The sequence below is a fragment of the Natator depressus genome, chromosome 13, assembly GCF_965152275.1.
Source record: "Natator depressus isolate rNatDep1 chromosome 13, rNatDep2.hap1, whole genome shotgun sequence".
In the NCBI taxonomy this organism is placed as follows: domain Eukaryota; kingdom Metazoa; phylum Chordata; order Testudines; family Cheloniidae; genus Natator; species Natator depressus.
In genome coordinates, this window is record NC_134246.1 from 5,388,810 (window position 1) to 5,412,430 (window position 23,621).

At 44.3% G+C, this 23,621-nt stretch overlaps 1 protein-coding gene across 1 annotated transcript; it reads right to left on the minus strand.

Moving 5' to 3' along the window:
• Window positions 1-6,770: 6,770 nt before the first annotated feature.
• On the minus strand, window positions 6,771-10,154 carry NPBWR2 (neuropeptides B and W receptor 2). The gene is made up of 2 exons (XM_074969486.1): window positions 9,783-10,154; window positions 6,771-9,266 (listed from the first exon to the last, which is right to left on the minus strand). The coding sequence occupies exon 2, from the start codon at window positions 8,620-8,622 to the stop codon at window positions 7,585-7,587; it is 1,038 nt and encodes a 345-aa protein (XP_074825587.1). The 5' UTR covers window positions 8,623-9,266; window positions 9,783-10,154; the 3' UTR covers window positions 6,771-7,584.
• Window positions 10,155-23,621: the final 13,467 nt, after the last annotated feature.

Genomic DNA, 23,621 nt, shown 5'->3' on the forward strand with positions numbered 1-23,621 from the left:
CTATCTATCTATCTATCTATCTATCTATCTAATTCTTTGTTCCTAGCATAACACTTCTGGCATTCACTTCCCAAAAAGCAACTTGTACTCGCTCATCTGCCAAATCTTCCCACGCTCCTGCAGGAGCTTTGAGGGTCACTGAAGTTAATGTGGGATCCTTGCACAAATTACCTAACTCAAGACCTCAGCAAACTCTGCTTTGACAGATTTCTTAGGTTTCTAATAAAGAGCATTCTGTCCAAATGAAACACAAGACAGCTCCTTGTCCAGTTGCACATCACAGCTAACTAGGAATGGAACCAAGCCATGAAAACTGGGTCTGGATTTCACACACTAAAGTTCAGGGAGTTAATCATCTGGGATTAAAGTTCAGGTCCATTTCTACAATTAGCTCTACATGAGGATTCAGCACCTATTTTGTGACAGGTTAATAATGAGAGCTGGTCAAAATTTTCCCACTGGAAAAGTGTTGGAACTGACATTTTGCCCAGGAAAATGTTGGTTTTGACACAGTTTTTCAGTTTCCTGCCTGGGAGAACTGAAATGATAATTGTCATTGTGACTCATCTCATCATTTTAGAACATAAGAACGGCCATAGTGGGTCAGACCAAAGGTCCATCAAGCCCAGTATCCTGTCCGCCGACAGTGGCCAATGGCAGGTGCCCCAAAGGGAATGAACAGATAGGTTATCATCAAGGGATCCATCTCCTGTTGCCCATTCCCAGCTTCTGGCAAACAGAGGCTAGGGACACCATTCCTGTCCATCCTGGCTAATAGCCATTGATGGACCTATCTTCCATGAATATATCTAGCTCCCTTTTGAACCCCGTTATAGTATTGGCCTTCACAACACTCCCTGGCAAGGAGTTCCAGAGGTTGACAGTGTGTTGTGTGAAAAAATACTTTCTTGTGTTTGTTTTAAACCTGCTACCTATTAATTTCATTTGGTGGCCCCTTGTTCTTGTATTATGAGAAGGAGTAAATAACACTTCCTTATTTGCTTTCTCTATACCACTCATGATTTTATAGACCTCTATCATATCCCCCCTTAGTCGTCTCTTTTCCAAGCTAAAAAGTCCCAGTCTTATTAATCTCTCCTCATACGGAAGCTGTTCTATACCCCTAATAATTTTTGTTGCCCTTTTCTGAACCTTTTCCAACTCCAATATATCTTTTTTAAGATGGGGGCGACCACATCTGCATGCAGTATTCAAGGTGTGGGAGTACCATGGATTTATAGAGAGGCAATATGATATTTTCTGTCTTATTATCTATCCCTTTCTTGATGATTCCCAACATTCTGTTCACTTTTTTGACGGCCGCTGCACATTGAGTGGATGATTTCAGAGAACTATCCACAATGACTCCAAGAGCTCTTTCTTGAGTGGTAACAGCTAATTTAGACCCCATCATTGTATATGTATTATTAGGATTATGGTTTCTGATGTGCATTACTTTGCATTTATCAACATTAAATTTCGTCTGCCATTTTGTTGGCCAGTCACCCAGTTTTGTGAGATCCTTTTGTAGCTCTCTACAGTCTGCCTGGGACTTAACTATCTTGAGTAGTTTTGTATCATCTGCAAATTTTGCCTCCTCACTGTTTACCCCTTTTTGAGGATCATTTATGAATACGTTAAATAGGACTGGGCCCAGTACAGACCCCTGGGGGACACCATTATTTATCTCTCTCCATTCTGAAAACTGACCATTTATTCCTACACTTTGTTTCCTATCTTTTAACCAGTTACCAATCCATGAGAGAACCTTCTTCCCTCTTATCCCATGACAGCTTACTTTGCTTAAGAGCCTTTGGTGAGGGACCTTGTCAAAGCATATTGTCAAAGGCTTTCTGAAAATCTAAATACGCTATATCCACTGGATCTCCTTTGTTCGCATGCTTTTTGACCCCCTCAAAGAATTCTAGTAGATTGGTGAGGCATGATTTCCCTTTACAAAAACCATGTTGACTATTCCCCAACAAATTACGTTCATCTATGTGTCTGACAGTTTTGTTCTTTATGATAGTTTCAACTGGTTTGCCCGGTTCTGAAGTGAGGTTCACTGGCCAGTAGTTGCCAGGGTCACTTCTGGAGCCCTTTTTAAAAATTGGCGTCACATTACCTATCATCCAGTAATTTGGTACAGAAGCTGATTTAAAGTTTTGTTTCGATTGGAAAGCTCTACATTTTCTGTTTTAATATCTCTGACTTAAAACTGTTTGGAATTTTTCAGTATGCAAAAATAAAAAAAATTAAAAATGGCATTTCGACTTTTCGTTCCCATTCAAAATGGAACGTAATTTTGGGGAATGTGGAAATTTCCCACAAAAGGAAAATTCCATTTTTCGACCACCTCTGCTGATGACAGAGCCAGGGGCAGAGAGTGATTGTAAACAATGCTGTGCACTTCAGCATTTCCATGCACCAAACAATAACCCCGGTACTCTGCACTTAAATAGTGCCTTCCATCCATGGGAGGTATGATATAGATGTATAAGGAAAGGTATAGAGAATGAACAGGTATCCTGATTGAGCCAATGTGATATTAGCACAAAGGAAAACTCAGTGAAACTGAATGGCAACAGATTTTTCTCTTTAGGCTTTCTTAAGCTATATCTATGCTCACACTGCCGCAGGGAAAGGCTCCAGCAGCAGGGAGGCAGCAGGACACCACTTCTAAAAACAGCAGTGCAGCTGGGAGGCACTGCTTGGACGTGTGTAAGGCATAAACACCAGGGACAGGCATCTGCTGGGCACTCTACTCTGCTTGCCTGAGCAATGCCTCACCATCTACAGTGCAGCTTATACCCGCGTTAGCTGGGCATGCAGTGTGTGCATTCTACACGCCAATGTAAGTATAGGCCTACTGTGGCAGGACGCTGCTGGGGAAGCCTCCATCAGGTCCTGGCACTCCAGCCCCAATCAGGGAAAATGGATTGGGGCTGGGTCAATAGCCTAGGTTTGCCTAATCACTGGCTGCACCAGGCAGCCTCATTAGGTAGGAGCTATAAAGCTGGGGGTGGGGGTGGAGCTCAGAGAGAGGTAGGAGCCTGCTGCTCTGTTGCTGACCAGGCCTGTGTTAGGCCAAGCCACTGTAAATAGCCTGTATATAGTGGGAAACTGGTGGTGGGAAATGGACACGAATAAAGAGCATGGATATTGCACCAGCTGGGAGTGTCCCTGAGTCTGTGAGGAGCGGGGCCAATGGGCTGAATATACAGGGGCGCGCTGTGAACCCCGTTACACATGGGGGCTTGTCCAGGATCTGAAGCCACTGCCAGGGAGTGGCAATCCGAGAATGGAGGCCACCTGCTAAGCAGCAGGAGGAGCTGCAGAAGACCTTTCCAGCAGTCCCACCAGGCGGAGAGACAGGCCTTACTCACTTGGCAGGCTGAGCAACAAAAGACCCTCCAGGAATTCATCCGGGAGCAGGCCAGTGTACAACAGCAGCTCCTGCACCGGGTGGTGAGTCCCGTGGAAGGGGATGGCAACCAGGCGCTGTTAGAAGAAGAACAGGAGGATACAGAGGCAGATTGAGTAGACGGGTTGCTTTATTGCGGTACTTGTTCCCCTCGACACTCTTTTATTTAAGTTAGGATGTAAATACCCACATTTACTACAACACCCCCAAACCTCTTATTGAGTAATATGAACGCCCATACAATGAATATTAATAGCTATAAGCTGAATATGATTATACCTGTCCCTGTTTATTGTTTACAACATTAAACATATTGTACAGACATTTTTACCTTGAAGATAAGATACATTTCTTTGCAATAATTACAGCTACAAATTCCCTTGATCAGCAGTTCACAGGGAAGGGAGGAAGGGGCCATGACCCCGAGCTCGTTTATGTAGCTGGGAAAGGAAGCGAGGGGGAGCTAATACTCCTTTACCCAAAGAGTATCCCTTAGATCCCCACATTCCTTCTGCAGCTGCAACGCTTATCAATCCTTAATGAGCAGAAGGGAACTTTATGGCAGGATGACACTGTATCTATCAAGCGAAGGAATAGTGCGTGTCTGTGCCTACTCCCTAATACCATGCCAGCAGACGAGTGGTCTCCCAGGTCTTTACTTTAACCCTTACATACCCCAACACACACAGGGTTGGGACTCTGTCAAATGGGCCCTGACAACGACCCCAACGCCTTCCTGTGTACTTTTGAATGGGTAGCCATGGGCGCCGGATGGGACAAGGCGACTTGGGCCCTGTGACTGGCCCCCCCATCTGGCCAGAGAGGCGCAGGTGGCCTACATGGCCCTAAGTAATGAACAGACTGAAAATTACAATGCGGTGAAGGCGGCAGTCCTGGACCGGATGGGACTGTCTGCGGAGAAGTACAGGCAAAAGTTTTGGGCAGCCCGGTGGACTCGGAGTTTACGGCCCTGAGCTTTTGCCCTAAAACTTATGGACTGGGCCATGCGGTGGTTAAGGCCAGACACCCAGAGGGTGTGGGAGATAATGGACCGGGTGATTCCGGAGCAATTTGTGAAGGGCCTCCCGGAAAACATTTGAATCTGGGTCCGGCAGCACCAGCTGAGTTCAGTGGAGGCCGTGTTTAAACTGACCGAGGAATATGCCATGGTGACTTGCCTTGAAGGGACGGGCAGACAGGCCGGGACCTGAACTCGGGAAAGAAATTCCAAGACACCCCCTCACCCCCTGGAGGAACCCAGAGAAAAAGAAGGAGGAGGCTAAGGGAGCCCCTAGTCACCCGGGCCAGTTGATCTGCTGGCGATGTGGGCGGCTGGGACACAAAAGCCTAGGCAAATGAGCAGTTAGATTGCCCAGAAATGGAGTGTGGGCTAGCCAAATTCTGTGACTGGACGAATGGTGGAGGAAGGAAGCAGGGGCGAGGACTGGCCACCATCCCTGTGCAAGTGGGGAGGAAGCCCCGGAAGGGCTTAGTGGACAGGGCCTCGGCCCACTCCCTCATTCAAAGGGGGCTAGCGAAACCCCAGTGGTTGATCCCTGGAGCAAGAATGATGCTTAAGTGCATCCAGAGGGATTGGAGGCCCTACCCTGTGGCCCAGGTGCCCCTGGAGGTCAGAGGCCAGTTAGCTTGGCAACGGGTAGGGGTGATAGAGGGGGTTGCTGTACCCCAGGATACTGGGGACAGATTGGGGCCCCTTCCCAAAGGGGAAAGGAGGCCATAGCAGGGGACGTGCCAGCAGAAAAAGGGTGGAGACCTCCTTGAAGGGAGGGGAAGCCCCTACACCCCTCGACCCTAATGAGGGGGAGGACCCAGGTCTCCAGGGGACAACAGAGAAAATCCCTAGACAAAAAAGCCAGAGTGAAGAAGGCAGAGAAGGGGCCGGAGCAGGCCCCCCTGCCCTGGGCAGTTGCTTAAGTGGGGAGGTGTGTGGCAGAGCGCTGCTGGGGAAGCCTCAGTCAGCTCCTGCCACCCCAGCCCCAATCAGTCCTAGGTAAGAGCTAGGAATTACTATTATTAATTTGCCCACATAATCACCATGAATGTGTGCACAAATCCAGGAACTGGGTATGAAAATGAACTTGATTACCCATTTTTGTGCGAATGTACCTGATTTGCATGTGCTATATTGGTTCTTGGGTGGACAAATTAGGCACACATACTATTGCTCATGTGCACTGAACTGGTATAAAAATACTCACGGGTTAGAGTAAAGAGAATTGTCCAGCAATTTATCTGAAGCCCGAGAAAGACCCTTTGACAGTGGAGTTATCGTTCACTTTCTCTCTGGGTTTTAAATCTTCTTTGGAACTTTGCATTAAGGCTGGAATGGGGAGGGGCGGGGGGGGGGGGAGTACCGTCCACGGTACTGCAATAACATTATCTGATCCAGGTGAGATTTTCCAAAGCCATGAAAGTCAATGCTCCTTGTTCCCACCTGTCAGAAATGCAGGGAGAGGACGGAGAGAAGAGGAGTCCTTGTCACCACCAAGAGTTGTCCCCTGGGCACAGCTCAAAGCAACTGAAGTTCTGAAAAGCATGCGGACTCTTTAATGTTGCTCCTAGCTTGACCGCTGAATCTTTTGAGTTTCTCCAGGGCTAACAATAAAGCACTCCCTGCTCAGGGCTGTATTGGTCTCAGCTTGGACAGCTTGTCAGCTTGTCAGCACAATTACCCATAGTTTCTGTAGTTCTTCAACACAGCATGAGATTCCAGATCTTTGGAATCTCTCTTTCTCTCTCTGGTCCTGATTCAGGAAAACACATAGGGTGTGTCTACAGTGCAATTAAACCCCTGCAGTTGGCCTGTGTTGGCCACCTTGAGCTGCGGGACTATAAAATTGCAGTACAGACGTTCGGGCTCAGGCTGGACCCCGAGCTCTGCGACCCTCGCCGGGTCCCATCTACACTGCAGTTTTATAGCCCACAGCCCGAGCGCTGCGAGCCCAAGTCAGCTTACATGGGCCAGCCATGGGTAAGGCAGTGTACATATGCCCATAGACATGTACTTCACTTGAGCATCATCCATTAATAGGACTACTCACCTGTTTCAAGTTAAGCATTTGCTTGGCTGAATGAAGGTCTCTATGTACCACCTTTTCTAGGGCTTTCCTTGTGGTTTGCAGCACATCTTTGCTGCAGGGTTATACATCAGGTGACACGAAATTTACAGGGCAGTGATATTGGGACAAGGAGGATAACACAGAGTTTCTTATAAAAGTTGCTTCTAGTAGAAATGCCAGACACTGTTCAATTTGATTTATTTCATCAAACACTTTAAAGTATATGTCTTTTTAAACATTAAAAAATGAAAAGAAAATTCTTGGCACTGATAATACAGATATTATTTTTTCTGCAGTCATCACAATATTTGTATATTGTCTTGTTTGGATATTGTAACTTTCAGATGCTTGTTAAATTTTTGGTTTCAATGTGAATCACGTTAGCAATTCAGGAAAGGAGAAATCTTGGGGAAAACAGACTCCCCTCGGAAATCAAACGATCTGCAAGACACGTATGCACACAGACAGGGATGCATTTTTTTTCTCAAATGCACCGTTTTATCTCATCACTAAAATCCATTTTCACAATGTACAATCGTATCTGGCAGCTCAAGCTGCTCCATTGTAAACAATTCTGCACACGACATATAGATTAATAACTCAAAGTTACATTCATCTTTAAAAGGCTGCTCTTTTCCAGGAGCATTATAGCTTCACCCCTTGAAGAGACCCCGTTCTTCTGTAATTGTACAGCAGGTGGCAATGCAAGGCAATGAGATGACAAGAATACAGACTAACGCGGCTGCTACTCTGAAACCTATAAGAAGGTTGTCATTCTTTAATATTTCAGGCTTTCCCCCCTAAACAAGATACAATCAAGCAAAAAACAACAAACCAACCCCACAACTTTGAGTGATTGTGAGATTCGTACAAGGAACGTGGAAGATTTATTATTAGAATTGTGAAAAATGCAAAAGAAACAAACACACACACACACACACATACATATAATTAAACAAACTAAAAGCTTAGTTAAATAGCATAAAGCTTGTCTATTCCTCAGTCATACACTGAAAAGTTTGTAAGGTTGCCCCTGCAAAGCCATGAGAGGGAAGGGAACAGAGAGGCATGGTCCATCTTTTAAGCAGCTCTGCATTCCAGCATCTTTCTGAAACTTTTCCGAAAACTGTCATCCAAGAAAGCATACAAGAAAGGATTCAAGCATGAATTGGCATAGCTCAAACTGGTGATGAAGTAGGAGATACCTATGACTACAGAGGTCTGCGCTAAGTCAGTGGTCAAAGCCACGATGGTGGCCAGGTGGAAGGGGGTCCAGCAGAAGAGGCACACAGCCAGGACGATGAAGACCATAATGGTAACCTTCTTCTTGGCTTTGTCCAGGGCTTTAGCATTTGAATTCAAGTGCATGTTCCTCAGTTTATACAGCATCATGGTATAGAGAATGCAGATGGTGGATACAGGAATGGCAAAGCCAAGGATTAGGGTATAGATCCTGCTGGCCTTGAACCAAAACCTCTCAGGTTTGGGGAAATTGAGACCACAGCTCTTGATCTCCAGGCCATCTACATAGACGTTGGCAAAGACGATGAAAGGGAGAACTATGATGGTGACCAGGGCCCAGATGCACAGACTGACAATTCTGGCTGCTCGATAGGTACGATGGGGCATCCTCTTGGACCGGACAGTGGCCAGGACAACCAGGTACCTGTCTATGCTCATCACCGTGAGGAAATAGATGCTAGAGAAGATGTTGTAGTGGTCTATGGACAGGATGATCTTGCAGAGGATTTCTCCAAAGGGCCAGTAGTGCAAGAGATGCTCAGCAATGTTAATGGGCAGGACCAAAGTGAACAAGTCATCAGCTATAGCTAGGTTCAGGATGAACATGTTGGTCACTGTCTTCATCTTAGGGGCCTTGAGGATCACGTAGATGACAGCGGTATTGCCTGTGAGCCCCACTGCACAGATCGCAGAGTAAATCACTGGGAGGACCACGTAGAAGTCAGGAGACTGTTCATGGAAGGTGAAGTTGGACCTTGTGCCATTGTCCAAGTACCTGCCATCACTTGTATCATTGCAGGTGGTGTTCAGATTGCTTACCCTGAAATTATTTTCCATGGCTGCTTTCAGGGATAATGAACTGTATTCAGATTTCATTGCAGATCTTTACAGCTTGACAGGGAGAGCACCACATCGATGGTGAAAAGAGGCTCACATTTCAGTTGGACACTGGTTATTTTCTGAAGGAAGGTGGGAACCGTGGCTGGAATTGGATGTCTAGTTCCCTTGTAAAAGTTCAAATTTTTAGTTCAGCAGTGGCAAAAAAATGCCATTAAACCACCCCCCTGCTGGTAAAATCTGGGGTTCCTCAGACCAAATGAGAGAGGGAAGTAAAACACACAAGAGCTCTTCAATCTTATGCACATCAGTCTGAGTGGTAGCTTTGCGGTGCTAGAAAAGTCAGGGCAGCTCCAGATGAATTGGCTGGAGCAAAGATCCCTCTTCGGTTAGACGGGAGCAAAACACTGCAGGCAGGGCGAGCTTTGTGCCCAGCAAACTATTTACAACAGGCTGAGGATTCATGGGAAGTTCTGCTCTCTTTACTCGCACGGGCAGCCGCTTGCTTTTCCACACCAGAGAGCAGGAGCATTTTAGTTTTTAGTTAGTATGTTCCTCCAGGTCCAGGGGCTTCCAGAATCTTTTCACCACCAGCAAATTCACCGATAATGAGAGGTCTGCTTTCTAGCCCAGTCCAGCTGGAGTCTGGCCACTGCATGCATCCCTGTCACTTCCTAAAGCCCCTGCAAAAAGAAAAAAAGACCAGTGTGATTGAATGGGCATTTTTGAAAAGGAAAAGACCTCAAGTGTGGCTAATTTTAGCCCCAGAGTCATTTAGGACCTTATTCAATCGCAAGAACATCCCTAAGAAAAATAGCAATATTATAATATGTGAGACTCAGCACACAGAGAGATGCCTGAAACTTCTGGTCCCCAAAGTTCAATATTTATACAGAAGAAAGAAAAAGAAGCACCTGCAAACAAATGAACAGCTTATAGTCACAGCAGGAACAGTTCCTTCTATTTACATCTTTCTATCCGGTGCTGTCTCTGTTGCTATGATTTGTCCTGGGCACTTTCAAAAATTCCTCTGCAGAGAAACAAATCCACTAAGAGCAAAGGTTCACCAACTAGCCTGCAGGCTTTGCCAAAACAAGTGCCAGACGCCAGCTGCATTTTGCCAGTACACAACAATAATAAAAGACATGCCCAAGCTAGAATCTTTAACATACAAAGCTAAAGCTGTATGCTCCTCTTACCTGCATAAGACAGGGGATCTTGCTGTTTTCTCCAGCACTTGCTGCCTTCCACCGTTGAGTCTTTTCTCTCTTTAAGCTGAGTTGGAGGAGGGTCTCTAAGCTATGCTGACGTTACCGGTCCTTGCAATCAGATCTATTTGGTGGTGGTGGTGTTTGATCAATAACATTTATCACATTGGGAAAAAAATGGTTATATCTGCACTGGGCTATTTAAATAACAAACAACCTTGATGCTGGGGAAAAAGACAAAAAAACCAAAAATCCCCCCCACCCCCAAAACCACAGACGATACAACAGGGCACTTCTTTTTAGGAATGAAAGGGATGTTGAAATGCACAAGCAGCACCAGAGCTGTCAGGCTGCGACTGTTCTAATGTGGGAGATTTTAACTATGTCTCACTCGGAAGCAGTCACTTGGCAGTTCTCTCTGGTCTAAGGTGTCCAGATGTGAGGGCAATAGACACATTACAGCTCTCTCAGTGAGACGCTCTGCCCGATGTTCAGCTGCTATAAATTGACTACAGTGGATCTCAGCTGATTTACACCACCTAGGGATCTGGCCCTGGCATGGAAACACAGCAAAAGCCTTCATCAGAGAGAGAAGCCCATGCAACATGAAGGAGGGTCCCTTCTGGGGGGTAGAACGCATCATAACTGCCCCTCAATGTAAAAATATTAATTCCCTTTACTTGCATGTCTGTGTAAAAGCAATAACTCATTCTTCTTCAATTTATTTTATTCTGGTGTAACACCATTGATGTGCATGGTGTTGCCTCTGATTTACACCCCTGGGAGTGAAAAAGGCCTTTAATGTAATAAAAATGGACCAGCCAGACCCAAATTGCCTGCCCTTTTTTCTGATGCCAGTTCAAAAAGTGTTTTAATCATTTGAGTCTCCGAGGCAAGGTGTCTGCTAACACCTGTGGGCAGTGGGATGATGCCACCACTTCTTGCAGACTTGGGCTCAGACCAATGTCTTGCATGTTTACATGAGCCAGGAATTGCCCCCACATATCAGAGAGCAGGTTTAACCCCAGTCGGGCACCTGTTTTTGTGCATGTTTCTTATATTTGCACTTTCCTGACGTGACAAAGTTCGAGTGCATTCCAGTAACTGAGCACGAATGGCATCACGAATGTGCATTGCAATGTTATATTGCAGACATGAAGGTAACGCCTTAAGGCCATCTGGGGTAATTGTCTTTGTGGCTGATATTGAAGTTCTATGCACCATGTAGAAATCCTGAAGGTAACTTTTTATTTCTCTGCTGAACACAGAAGCTCAAGGTCATGAAGAAACAAATAAAGAGTACACTGGGGAAAAGAAGATTCATTTCCTGGCAGCAATCTAGGCAGCCATTGAGACTGAACTTAAATTGGAGAGGGTTCAGAGAAGAGTCGTGAGAATGATTAACAGACTGGAAAACATGCCTTCTAGTAAAAGACTCAAGGAACTCAATCTATTTAGCTTCTTGAAGAGAAGGCTAAGGGATGACTGGATCACAGTCTATAAGAGCCTTCTTGGGGAAGAGAAATTTGATAACAGCGAGCTCTTCAGTCTCGGAAACAAAAGTTTAGAAAGATCCAATGGCTGGCAGTTGAAGCTAGATAATTTTAGACTAGAAAAAAAAAAGCACAAATGTTGAATAGTGAGTGTAATTAATCATTGGAAGAATTCATCAAGAGCTATAATAGATTCTCCATTACTCACAATTTTTGAATGACAATTGGATTTTTTTTCCTAAAGAATTTGCTCTAGTTCAACAGGAATTAATTTGGGGAAGTCTTTTGGCCTGTGTTATGCAGGAGCTTAGACTAGAAGCTCACAATACTTGCTTCTGGCTTTATAAACTATGTAATCTATGAAAACTAGCAAGGGCTTTGCCTATGTTAAAAAATATACTCTGGTATAACTATTGCTTGCTGTAGTTACACCTCTGCAGCCCCCGACTATAGATGCGTTAGCCTGCTACAAAGATTTACAAGGTTACTTTAATTTGGAAATTTGGGGCTTACGCCAATGGGGTAAACTGATTTATCTACTGTGGTGCAAAAGTGCTTAGCATAGACAAGCATGGAGGTGCCACATAAAATGTTTACATGCAAACGAGTGCCCAGTCTAAGTCACAAGGTTGAGTATTCAGTGGGCAGTTAAACTTCCTGGAAAAATTTCCTAGGGTTAGGAAGATCATCAGAATTCCCTGAAAAAACATCATAAGAACTTGACCATCCCAGTCCTGAGGAAGAGGAGAAGAGATGAAAAGTGGGCAAGAAGAAGATGATTGATTATTTTTTTGTTTTAGGATAGCACATCATGGACCAGGACCCTATTGTGCTACGCATGGTACAAACATAGAATAAAATATTGATCCCTGCCCCCAAGGAACTAGGGTTGCCAATTTTGGTTGGATGTATTCCTTGAGATTTCATCACATGACATAATCTTTAATTAAAGATTAATCTTTAATTCTTGGAGACTCCAGACCAGTCCTGGAGGGTTGGTAATCCTACAAGGAACCGAACCATCTTGGGGTTTTCAAGTGGTAGAAAAAGGAAGAGAAAGGGAGCCGTGGGGCCTGATTCTCCTGTATCCCTTGTCTACACAGGGATATCTAGGAAAGATAATATGAATTAACCAAAGGTGCAAATTTGTAGTGTATTAGTTAGATCACATTAAATCCCTCTGTGGACAGCTGTTATTCAGAATTAAAGTTGCCTTATTAGGTTTAGCTTAATTCACTTTGGAATTGAATTAAAGTGAACTGAATTAATGCCACTTTAATTCTGAATGAGGGTATTCACACATGGGTTTAATGTAGTTTAACTGATCCACTTCATTTGGTTCATTTCGATTAACTTTCCTAGATGTTCTTGTGTAGATAAGACCTCACTCACACTCTTTTCACACTGGTGTGATTCCATTCACCTCAGTGGAGTCACTCCTTATTTACAAGATGAGAGATCAGAATCAGGTGTCTCAATGCTCCTCCTCTTCTGTCTCCTCTTCTTCCATTTATATGATGTCCCCTTTCTTTCCCCCTTCCCCAATTAAAGTACAGACAAAAATGTATAACAGTTACTAGCTAAACAATTATAATAATTTCTATTAGCTACAGCATTCACTGTCTGCAATAGTGTTCATTTTAGGCAACAGACCTTGCATCCAAGATCCAGTTAGAGGCATGGGCTTGGATTCAGGCAATGTATTTTGCGATTTAAACTGCTCAGTGAAAATGCAGTGTTTGGAAACTACTTTCTAGGTCTGGCTCAGAGAAACAGAAGTGGAGTATAAGGCGTATTTCAGAGATACGTACCACTGAATTTACTATTCAAAGGGTCAGTCTCAGATGGAAAACATATCTAAGGAGGGATGAAATGTGACTAGCCAAGATAAACCTCCAAATCCCAATTTTGCACATGCAAATAGACAACTGTTAATGCAAATAGACAACAGTAATGCATACCAGTACTTGTGCATGCAGCTTCCTGATTGCAGGTGCAACAGATTTGCACACCAACTTATCAGCAGCAATTTAGACTCACACACTTAGAAAATTAATCCATTTGACTGTATTTATCCTTAGTGTCAGTTCATCAGCAGGAATAGAAATACACAAAGGATGAATTTGCATCCATGTCCATAGAAATTACATAACTCTCTATCTCATCATAAGAGTTTACTTTGTGCCCTTGGAATTAGCCCTCTGACCTGGTTTATACAAAGGGGTTATTTTATTTTCTGTGTGCTATGCACAAGTGAAAGTCTGAAAATACTTCAAGTGTCTCCAGCCTGGCTTTTGCTCACATCACTGTCTGCTCTCTGAACATATTTGGCCTGTCAGTGAAGGCAGAAGAGAGCCCAATTAGCTGTTTCTGAAAGTCAGAGGAGAGTTTGTAGGCAGACAGTTCACTGGGTCATAGAATCATAGAATATCAGGGCTGGAAGGACCTGAGGAGGCCATCTAATCCAACCCGCTGCTCAAAGCAGGACCAAGCCCCAATTTTAGCCCCAGATCCCCTAAATGGCCCCCTCAAGGTTTGAGCTCACAACCCTGGGTTTAGCAGGCCAATGCTCAAACCACTGAGCTATCCCCGTGGGAGCTTATCCACAGTGTGAGCTGTCCATGGTCATTTTGAATTGGTGTCCTGTGGTGTTGGTGTGTTCATCGTAGAGGAACAGAACATGATGAAGAGGCACCTGAAATGTACTAAGCCCTGCTGTTTTATCAAATAAGGACTGTCTAAGTCTTCCTGTGTGATCTGGTTACTTGTTCTTTTTCATTGCATTTCTGTAAAGGCAGGCAGGCAGGCAGCGTGGAGAAGAACTTTACAGGCAGATGCTTATACTGTTTGCCTTCTGCACTTCTCCTCCCCGATCACTAAAGACCTCTGCATTGAAAGAAGACCTCTCTTTCCTAATGAGGCATTTGCTTTGTAGTGACATGGAGAGGTATAGGGACAACAGATGCTGCTCATTGCCCCTGCTCATTGCCCCCAGAGTGGCAGTGCTCCAGAGGCAAAATGGTCTCTACAGGTGTGCATTGAAAAACCCTCCAACCTATCCTGTATGCATGGCCAAGCTGATACCAGGTATATAAACTTAATGCACCTGTTCTCCATTGCCCTCTAGCTACCCTTCTGCTGAGACTGACATACAGACAGATTGGATGTCACTGAAATTGAATGACTAAGTCTAGACTAAATCCTGTGTAACTTTAATTTGGCCCTCTTGTGTGTATGCATTATGACACAGTCATTGATTGCCCGACTACAGATTATTTTTCCCACAGAGCACAGACCTCATTCAGTGTAGAGGGTGGACCTGCTCCAGGGATGAATCAGGGGTGCCTAGTGAAGGAGACTTTGTCTGTAAGACCCTGGCCTCATTTGTTGCAGAAGCTGGAAGGTGTGTAGTGAGTGACGGAAGGGACTGAAGGAGGAGAAAGGATGGTCTGATACTTGGATGCGACAAAACCTACAGACTCTTTTTGATTTAAAACTATTTAAAACTGTTCTGACCCATTCTTTTGAATACCCTATGTTACTATTGTGATACAAGTTAAAATAAAGGTTTGACACACGTTTTATCCCTGGCACATCCTTTGTCAGAGCCAGGTTTTGCTTTCTGCAACCCACACTAGTACAGCTCAGCTTTATTCAGATTAAGAAACAAAATTCATTTGTTTAAGGAAGGGGAAAGCTGTTGTGATGCCCAAATGAATTGCATTTTATCACCTTCAGAAGCCTGGCATGTGCTATCAACTCCCATCTAGCTCTCTTGTCCAGACAGGCAAACACAAAATGTTCTGCTTGCAGTGCTGGCTGACGGGGAGACAGTCTGAACCCGAGACAGATGGCCAGACTCGAGTTCCACCGCAACAGGACAGACACCGTCAGAGCAGAGACAAGGGTTAAGATGGTGGTGACAGTAGCTGCCTTGGGACAGCTTAGATTCGGAGACCATTGAGAAATGTTCACAGGGAGGGTTAGGGTTTCATTATAAATGTAAACCATAGTTCAACATCACTGAAAGGTCAGCTGAGAGTTGCAAACTTTCCCAGTTTTGAGGGAACTAATTTAACTGATTTATCCTTCCCACTGAAGGGGTGAAAAACTAACCAGTTCTGATGGTTGTGTGCTGTAAATTTCAGGTTCTTTCAAAGCCAAAACTCAGTGCCAAATTTAGGAGGTACAAATTTGGCACAGGTCAAAAACAAAGAAAAAGCTTGCAAGCCCCCCTGTGAACTGAAACCACAAGCATCTGCCAGCTTCCCCTCTAGCCCTCCAGCCAACAGCTCATGAAGGGATGGATTTTCAAGGGCTACAATTTCCAAAGACTCCCGTTGGGAACAATCCGCACCTGCAAAATGATGGAAGGGTTTTATTCTCGCAAAATTGATTGTGAACAAAAATAACTCTCTGACTTGTGCTTGCAGTTAAGTTGGCAGAGGCATAATCCATCTGATTGGTGCCTGCATTTAAGCTGCATTTAAGCTGTGTGCCTGCATTTAAAATTGCATTCAAAACAGGCAGAATGTGCCAGTTGAAAATTGGAACTCAGTTCACTTCTCCTTTTTTACCCTCCTTTTACTCTCTCTCTCCCACTCTCCATTTTCGTTTCCTTTCAGTCTTCACTTTTTCTCTCTCTCTTTCTTTCAGCAGATGGGTTGTCTGTCAATGGAGTATGCAGGGGCCTCTAATGGGTGCACAAAACTAAGTAGGCGAAAGTGGAGTTCAGTTTCTGAAATTCAGGCTGTCAAATGGAAGGCAGAAAGTGCTACTTCTGCTCAGCCCACTGTGACCGTGTATTGACCCCATGTTGGGTAAACAGTGTGGTATCAGCCGTGTTCCGAGAGCCTTGCAATACCTTGACACAATAGGGGAGGGCCTATGCAGCAAGAGAAGGAGGGAAACTGGCATTTTGTTGCTTTTAGTTAAACGTTCAAAGCCAAACTTTCAAAGTAAGACACAACACGACAGGCAGCTTTAAATTCCAACGCTGGCTTCAGGTCTTTAATGGGCCTATGACACTGGAGGGAAGGTGTAACTGAGCAGACCCTTAGTGTGCCAGCTCCTCACTCTCTGTCTACCCTGATACTCAGCCTGCATGCAAGCAGCACATCTAAACCAGAATGTTCTCTCATGCAGTGATGGTGTCCAGTTCCTTCACCCTTTTTGCATTTTGTGACCGGTGCTAAGAGAATCCAGACCATAACGTGCCATTGTGCTAGCTGTGGGGCTGTCTCGTGAAGGAACTTTCAATCATCTTAATGAGATTTTGAAAGAATCATTGTGTTAAACATCCAGATTACCCAATTTATTCCAATCCTCTTGGATGTTCACTGGAGGCAGGAGTAAGCAGATCGATGGATCCTATTCATTTCTGAAGCTTCACTGCTGGTGAGCCAGAGAAAACCCAACATCTATTTCAGAAATTTGACCTTTGGGCCAGAGGGTCATCTTGCCATCTGCTTCCTCAATTGATAGCTCATTAAATCACCCATTGAACTCTGTATTCATGCATTTTTCATTCCTGGTTTTCTCTCTTCATCTCCACCCTCTTCACTCTAAGCAACCTTTTTTCCCCTTTCATGTCTATTTTCACTCCCTTTTCTCTCTAAAGATGTGAAGGGGGATGTGATGCACTGTGTGGTGTCAAAGGGTTTAAGACCGCTTGAGTGAAGTTCCAGGTGTGTGGCTTTTTTAAGTCTGTGAGATGATTGGCTTCATTCCATGAAACTATCTTCTGTGATGAGACATCAATTGTTAGCAAAGGAACCAAAGTCTTCCCTGATACAAATGCACTTGGATGACGGCTCCCGGAACCAGCATGATAACTGGCACTAATCTGCACCCTTATTGGCAAGCTCAGAAGAGAGGCCAAGAATTGAATGGGACATGGAGACCAAACTGTCGTGGTTCCGCCAAATCAAGTGTCTAGGGACCATTGGCAAGGTGGATTGGGGAAGCTTGCATGGGTGCTGCTGACTGCTCTGTACCAGTCTTGTGATTGACAAGAAGTATCAGTTTCACACTGTTCACCAGGACCTAAAGGCAAAACAAACCTACATCCGTGGCAATGCCTGGTGTGATTTTGGGGTTGGCATGATGTGCTGTATCCCGGGATTTACCATCTACTGCCAGCATTACTTGTCACTTTCACCTGGAGAGGCCATGCCCAGTGATGCAGGATAGTAAATAGGTCCTGACACCTGACACCCCTGACACCAAAAGCATGCAGTGTGTGGCACCTTTCTCTAATGCAGAGTATCTATAGACAATGGAATGGCTCACAGGACGTAGATCCTGCCACAATGTGCATTTACCATAAGGGGCGGGGGGCACTTTACTTTGACGAAGCTGCTAGTAAGCAAAAGCCGCCAGATGCTGTGAGAAGCTCACCAATTACAATAAATCAGGTCATTAAAGGAAAACAGAAAAATAAATGAATAAGTAATAAAATAGCTCCACTCTACTCGGAAACGTACCAAGGAAGTGCCAGCACTGAGCTCCAGGAGGCGAGTGGGAAATTTATAGCTCCTCCCCATAATTCCCCTTTCAAGTAGTAACAGGCTGTCCTCTGGTTCCCCCTAAGTGGCTCATCATTACAGAGCTCATCACAGTTTTCTATATCAGTGAAATAATTTAGCATTTGAAGGACATTCTCTGACAGGGAAAATAATGACATGCAGGCTAGACAGTGCCGACAGACTCTGCTCGTCAGGGAGTTTTCTCCCCATTTGAAAGAGATTTGTGTCTTTTTGCTTTCCTCCAGGGACCAATGAGATGCCAAGAAGAGCATCAAATAAAGCAAAATGGATGTTGCTCCCTCTCTGTTTAAGGGGTCGGAACCAGAGCACCTGTCTCACTTTGGTTCTGGCTATGGAGAGATGAGCAGACTGGCTTTCAGCCAAAGGATTCATCGATCATAATTTGTCTCCCTCCCCACTTTTCCACATTAGGTTTCGCTCCTCGGTGCATGTGTGTTAGCACTGCTCAACTCTTCATCAGAGCAGTGCTTCTGTTTATGAGAAGATCTGAAAAAAACAACCTAGTGGGAGGGCCAGCTTGACAGGAAAGCAGCCACTAATCAGGTGTGCATGACAGTAAGGCATGGCTTGTGGTAATGTCCTGTGCAATCGCACATACTCCATATGTCAGAGACCTCCCAATGCCCTTCATTCTATGACTGTTTCCTGCTTTCCTGGATTATGCTCCTTGTCCACCTGATTCATTATGGGATTTCTCTCCCTGCTGCTGGTCCCCACTGCTTTGTTTCCCCAGTCTTGGAGGAAGGTATATGCAGCTTCCCTAGACAAGGGAGTCAATGTCACTCTATCAGCCAATCTAACCAGCACCAGCCCAAAATAAGTCTATGTCACTGATGCAATCCACGATTTGGAAGTCCAAGTGGTAATCAGAAAAGGAGATTTGTAACTGGCTGCTCTTTGACAAGTGCAGTGTAGACAAAAACATCCTGCAGGTAATGAACTAGGTGGGAGAATCCTAGTTTATTTGGCTGTTATTGACATCAAAGAGCCAAGCTCATTTCAAGACATGCAATCGATATGCTCTTCTCACTGAACATAATGTACCCCAAGGGCTACTTTGCAATCACAGACCATCACGGTAATTTATTTCTAGGAGATGTCCAGGCTTGTCAATAGCCATCTTTACATGCAGTGCTTAATATCTAGAACTGATCTAGCAAACGGATTGAAAATGTTACATCCTGAAAAACAGAACAAAAGGACCAAGTGTGGCTGGTCAAGCCATTCACTATTCATTAGAAATGCAGCCCCTGCCTTAGTGAGGGATTTATTCCTAGCCCAGCATTGATTCCTGCCAGTGTATTTATAAGCATTGGCCAGAAGTTTCACCCCAAAATTTTCAACCTGTTGGTTTGTTTTGTAATTGGAATATTTGGCAGTCAGACTTTAGGTTGTGCAGTGGGTTACCTGGGCAGGTCAGGCTGGGATTCGGTGCCCACAATTCACCAGGGTCTGGGAGAACTCTGCTTTACCTACAATGCTGGGTGCAGATGACAAAGATGATCCAGTTGGATTTGAGAGGGTGGAGGTTCCCTGCTCTGGCAAAGCCTTATTGTGGGAACTTAGACAAGTTACTTAGTCTTGCTGGACCCCAATTCCTCATCTGTATAATGAGAATAAAAGCACTTCCTTGTCTCCAGCAGGATAAATCTATTAAAAGTTTGAGAGATGCTCAGATACTATAGTCACGGGGGCCATATAAATACTGAAGTATATGTCTACCCTGCATACTAAGCCCGGGCTCTGTCTCCGGTTTGAGCCCAAGCCCCCTTCTGTCCACACACATAGCAATCTGCCTTGGGTCAGCACGCACTCAAGACCTGGTGCTAGGACCCTGCCAAGGGGTGACTCAGGCCCCAGTCCCACTGGGACTCAGGTCCAAGTAGTGTTGACACCGCTTCACATTCTGCAGTGTGGACACCACTCAAGCTGCAGACCTGAGTCAGAAGGTTGGAGCAGTGAACTGATCGACATGTTAGAAGAACTGTGAGACCTGGGTCGAGCAACCGTAAGGTCCGGTTTACAACACAGTGTGGATGTTCCAGCACGGCCTTGGAAACACCCAGCTCCACAAGTCTGGATCTCACAGACCAGGGCTCACTCTACAGTGTAGACATATAGGCATGCTGCTCCTCATTAAGGCTGTTGCTTTTCCTAGCGGCTCTTGGAAGTCATAGGTGTTCCTGGTGCATGGTGCCTCCCAGAGCTTCCCATGGGGCTGTCTGTTTCTACACCCCCCTAACAGGGTGATGGCTATAAAATACCACACTGTAGCTCACTGGGAATGAAGCACAAGCAAGGATGAAACACCATTAGATCACACACTGCGCAGTAGAGGATTTGGGCTTCATGCTTGTCAAGGTTCCTCCCCCACTCTGAACGCTAGGGTACAGATGTGGGGACCTGCATGAAAACCTCCTAAGCTTATCTTTACCAGCTTAGGTCAAAACTTCCCCAAGGTACAAAATATTCCACCCTTTGTCCTTGGATTGGCCGCTACCACGACCAAACAAATACTGGTTACTGGGGAAGAGCTGTTTGGAAACGTCTTTCCCCCCAGATACTTCCCAAAACCTTGCACCCCACTTCCTGGACAAGGTTTGGTAAAAAGCCTCACCAATTTGCCTAGGTGACTACAGACCCAGACCCTTGGATCTTAAGAACAATGAACAATCCTCCCAACACTTGCACCCCCCCTTTCCTGGGAAATGTTGGATAAAAAGCCTCACCAATTTGCATAGGTGACCACAGACCCAAACCCTTGGATCTGAGAACAATGAAAAAGCATTCAGTTTTCTTACAAGAAGACTTTTAATAGAAATAGGAGTAAATAGAAGTAAAGAAATCCCCTCTGTAAAATCAGGATGGTAGATACCTTACAGGGTAATTAGATTCAAAACATAGAGAATCCCTCTAGGCAAAACCTTAAGTTACAAAAAAGATACACAGACAGAAATAGTTATTCTATTCAGCACAATTATTTTCTCAGCCATTTAAAGAAATCATAATCTAACACATACTTAGCTAGATTACTTACTAAAAGTTCTAAGACTCCATTCCTGGTCTATCCCCGGCAAAAACAGCATATAGACAGACAGAGACCCTTTGTTTCTCTCCCTCCTCCCAGCTTTTGAAAGTATCTTGTCTCCTCATTGGTCATTTTGGTCAGGTGCCAGCGAGGTTACCTTTAGCTTCTTAACCCTTTACAGGTGAGAGGAGTTTTCCTCTGGCCAGGAGGGATTTTAAAGGGGTTTACCCTTCCCTTTATATTTATGACAATGCTTAATCCAGAAATTGATGAACAATCCCCTATGGGTAAAATAATGCTTCCAGATGGCAAAGGTATTTTGTAATAGACCCAGCAGCCTGTAACACAATCAATCATCCTATGTTGAAATCACCAGCCCAAGTGGACAAGGCCTGGGTTTGAAGGCACTTTAAAAAAAAGCAGAGTCATGGAGCCATACCCATTTGGTCATGGCTACAGCTGGGTGAAAGTTTTCAGACAACACTTCTTTTTTTGCCCCCAAAATGCAGATTCGGGTAGACTGAAACATTTCATGAATTTGTGTCAAATTCGCAGAATTGTTTTGGTTAAAAATAAAATCAGTAAAAGTGGAAAGGTTTCATTTTCAAAACAAAATGATTTGACGTTTCAATTTGAAATGACTTTTCATTTTGAACTTTGTTTTGGTTGCATTTAATACAATGAAAAAGGTAAAAAGACCTCAAAAATTAAATGCAACCTGTTGTTTCGGGTGGAACAAAAGATTTTGTTTGCCCCAAAACTATTGTTTTAAACTTGTTTGGTTTGCCAAAATATTTAAAACTATTTTGTTTCCGGTTGACTCAGAATGATGGATTTGATTTGATCTTACACTTCAGGCACCGAACTGAAAAATTTGTGAGTCATGCAGCTCGACTCATGGCCTTGCATGTGCCAGACAACTGATTCTGCCAGAGCTGACCCCATCTTTCCTGCTGCAAACAAACAATTAAAAGCAATTTTGTCTTTCTTTCTGGTCTGTATTTCAGATCAGCAGTGCTTGAAAATAAATGATATATATAAGTATAGATAGGTGGCTGGCTAGATCTTTTTATTCTTTTTACACAAATAAGGTATGAGAATATGTCTGCATCCAATATTATGACCTGTATGAGCCTGGACAGACTCCTATCCATTTGCAGTCTACAGAGCAGTATCCTCCATGTAACTCTTTTGAGAAAGCTAAGTGCTTATTAATATCATCAGAAAGTGATTCCTTTACTCATTCTATTTCACTGAGCTGCAGCATGATCAGTCCAAGACCTGGAATGGGTTGCTGACAACATGTGCAGCAAAGAGGCGGGCCTTTAATTCTATAGGTCATCTCTGTGGCTAAAGATGACCAGCTAATCCCAGGGATCCTACGCCATTTTTCTAATCTCCGATTCAAACATTTGTCAAGAAGCAACCTGGGCTCCAGATAATGCTGGGCGTTTCAACTTATTCAGTTGGTGTACGCAGCCATCTGCAACTGAACAGTGAGGGACTGTTGTCGGAGATATTTCACTTTAAGCAGAAAATGTTGTTGCTAATTAATAGAGCTCTGTAAATGTACCCAGTAATTTACATAAAAAGACATGGTCTTTACTGCAAAGAGTTGCCAATCTAGCTACAGTCTAAAAATATGCTTATGATTAAAAGGATGCAGTCAGAAATGCACTTTTCGTAGTTCTTCAGACAACCTCCTCGAAGAGTTAAATCGAACCCCATTTCCTTTCTGCAATGTTTTTTCTCCCCTGCAGTCAAGGCTCTCCATAAATAGAAATGGACCAGAAGGAAGGCAGTGTAGTATAGTGGATAAGGCACTGGGCTGGACGTCTGGAGATCTGGTTTCTGTTCCTGGCACTGACCGGGTGTTTGACCTTAAGCAAGTCACTTCACCACCCTGTGCCTCTGTTTCCCTTCTCACCTTAGTCTGTCAGGTCTGTCTAGATTGCAGGGACTGTCTCTCACTCTCTGTACAGCACCTAACACCACAGGGGCCTAATCATTGAGGCTTATTCTAGGTGATACCATGAAGCCAGTCTCAATTTGTATTTCTAGCCCTTACGGTTTTGAAATGAATCTTCCACATGACCATGCCCCTTGTGATGGACAAAAGGCAGGACTCAGGCACAGTGAACCCAACCAGGGTATTTTACTTAGCATGCTCACCCATGGAATAGGTTGATGTACACATGACATAAATGAGACATGACTAACCATACTGCCAGTCCCAAGCATTCAAAAATCATGTGTCAGGCTTCCGAATATCCTGAGACTGGCTTCAAAATCTTGAGATTTTATAAATGAATGTATTTGTGGCTCTTTGTATTTGGCTTCTGGTTTTTGAACTTTTACGGTTCACATTTTCAAGCCTTTTCCCGCAACCACTAGGGCTAGAAGGGCAACTTTAAAGAATGAAAGTTGAGATTCCCATATAATCACATGAATCCAGGAACTGGGACTATAAGAACCCCCCAGATATTGTGAGACTTGAGATAAAATCACACAAATTGGCAACACTGGACATTCTTCACTGGATGACCTACTGCTCAAGGTTGTAATCAGCTTCAAGCAACAGCTCAGTGGTGTGTCAACTTGGAAACCTAATGATAATTCAAATATCAACTGGTTCACTGCCTCTTCATTGTGGTTGGATGAAGTTGCAGATGAAACAGAGGAAGAGGCAGAAGGGACACATCCAACAAAAGAAAGTGAAATGGAGCAGGGGAGCGAAAGGAATTCAGTAGTCACCAGGAAG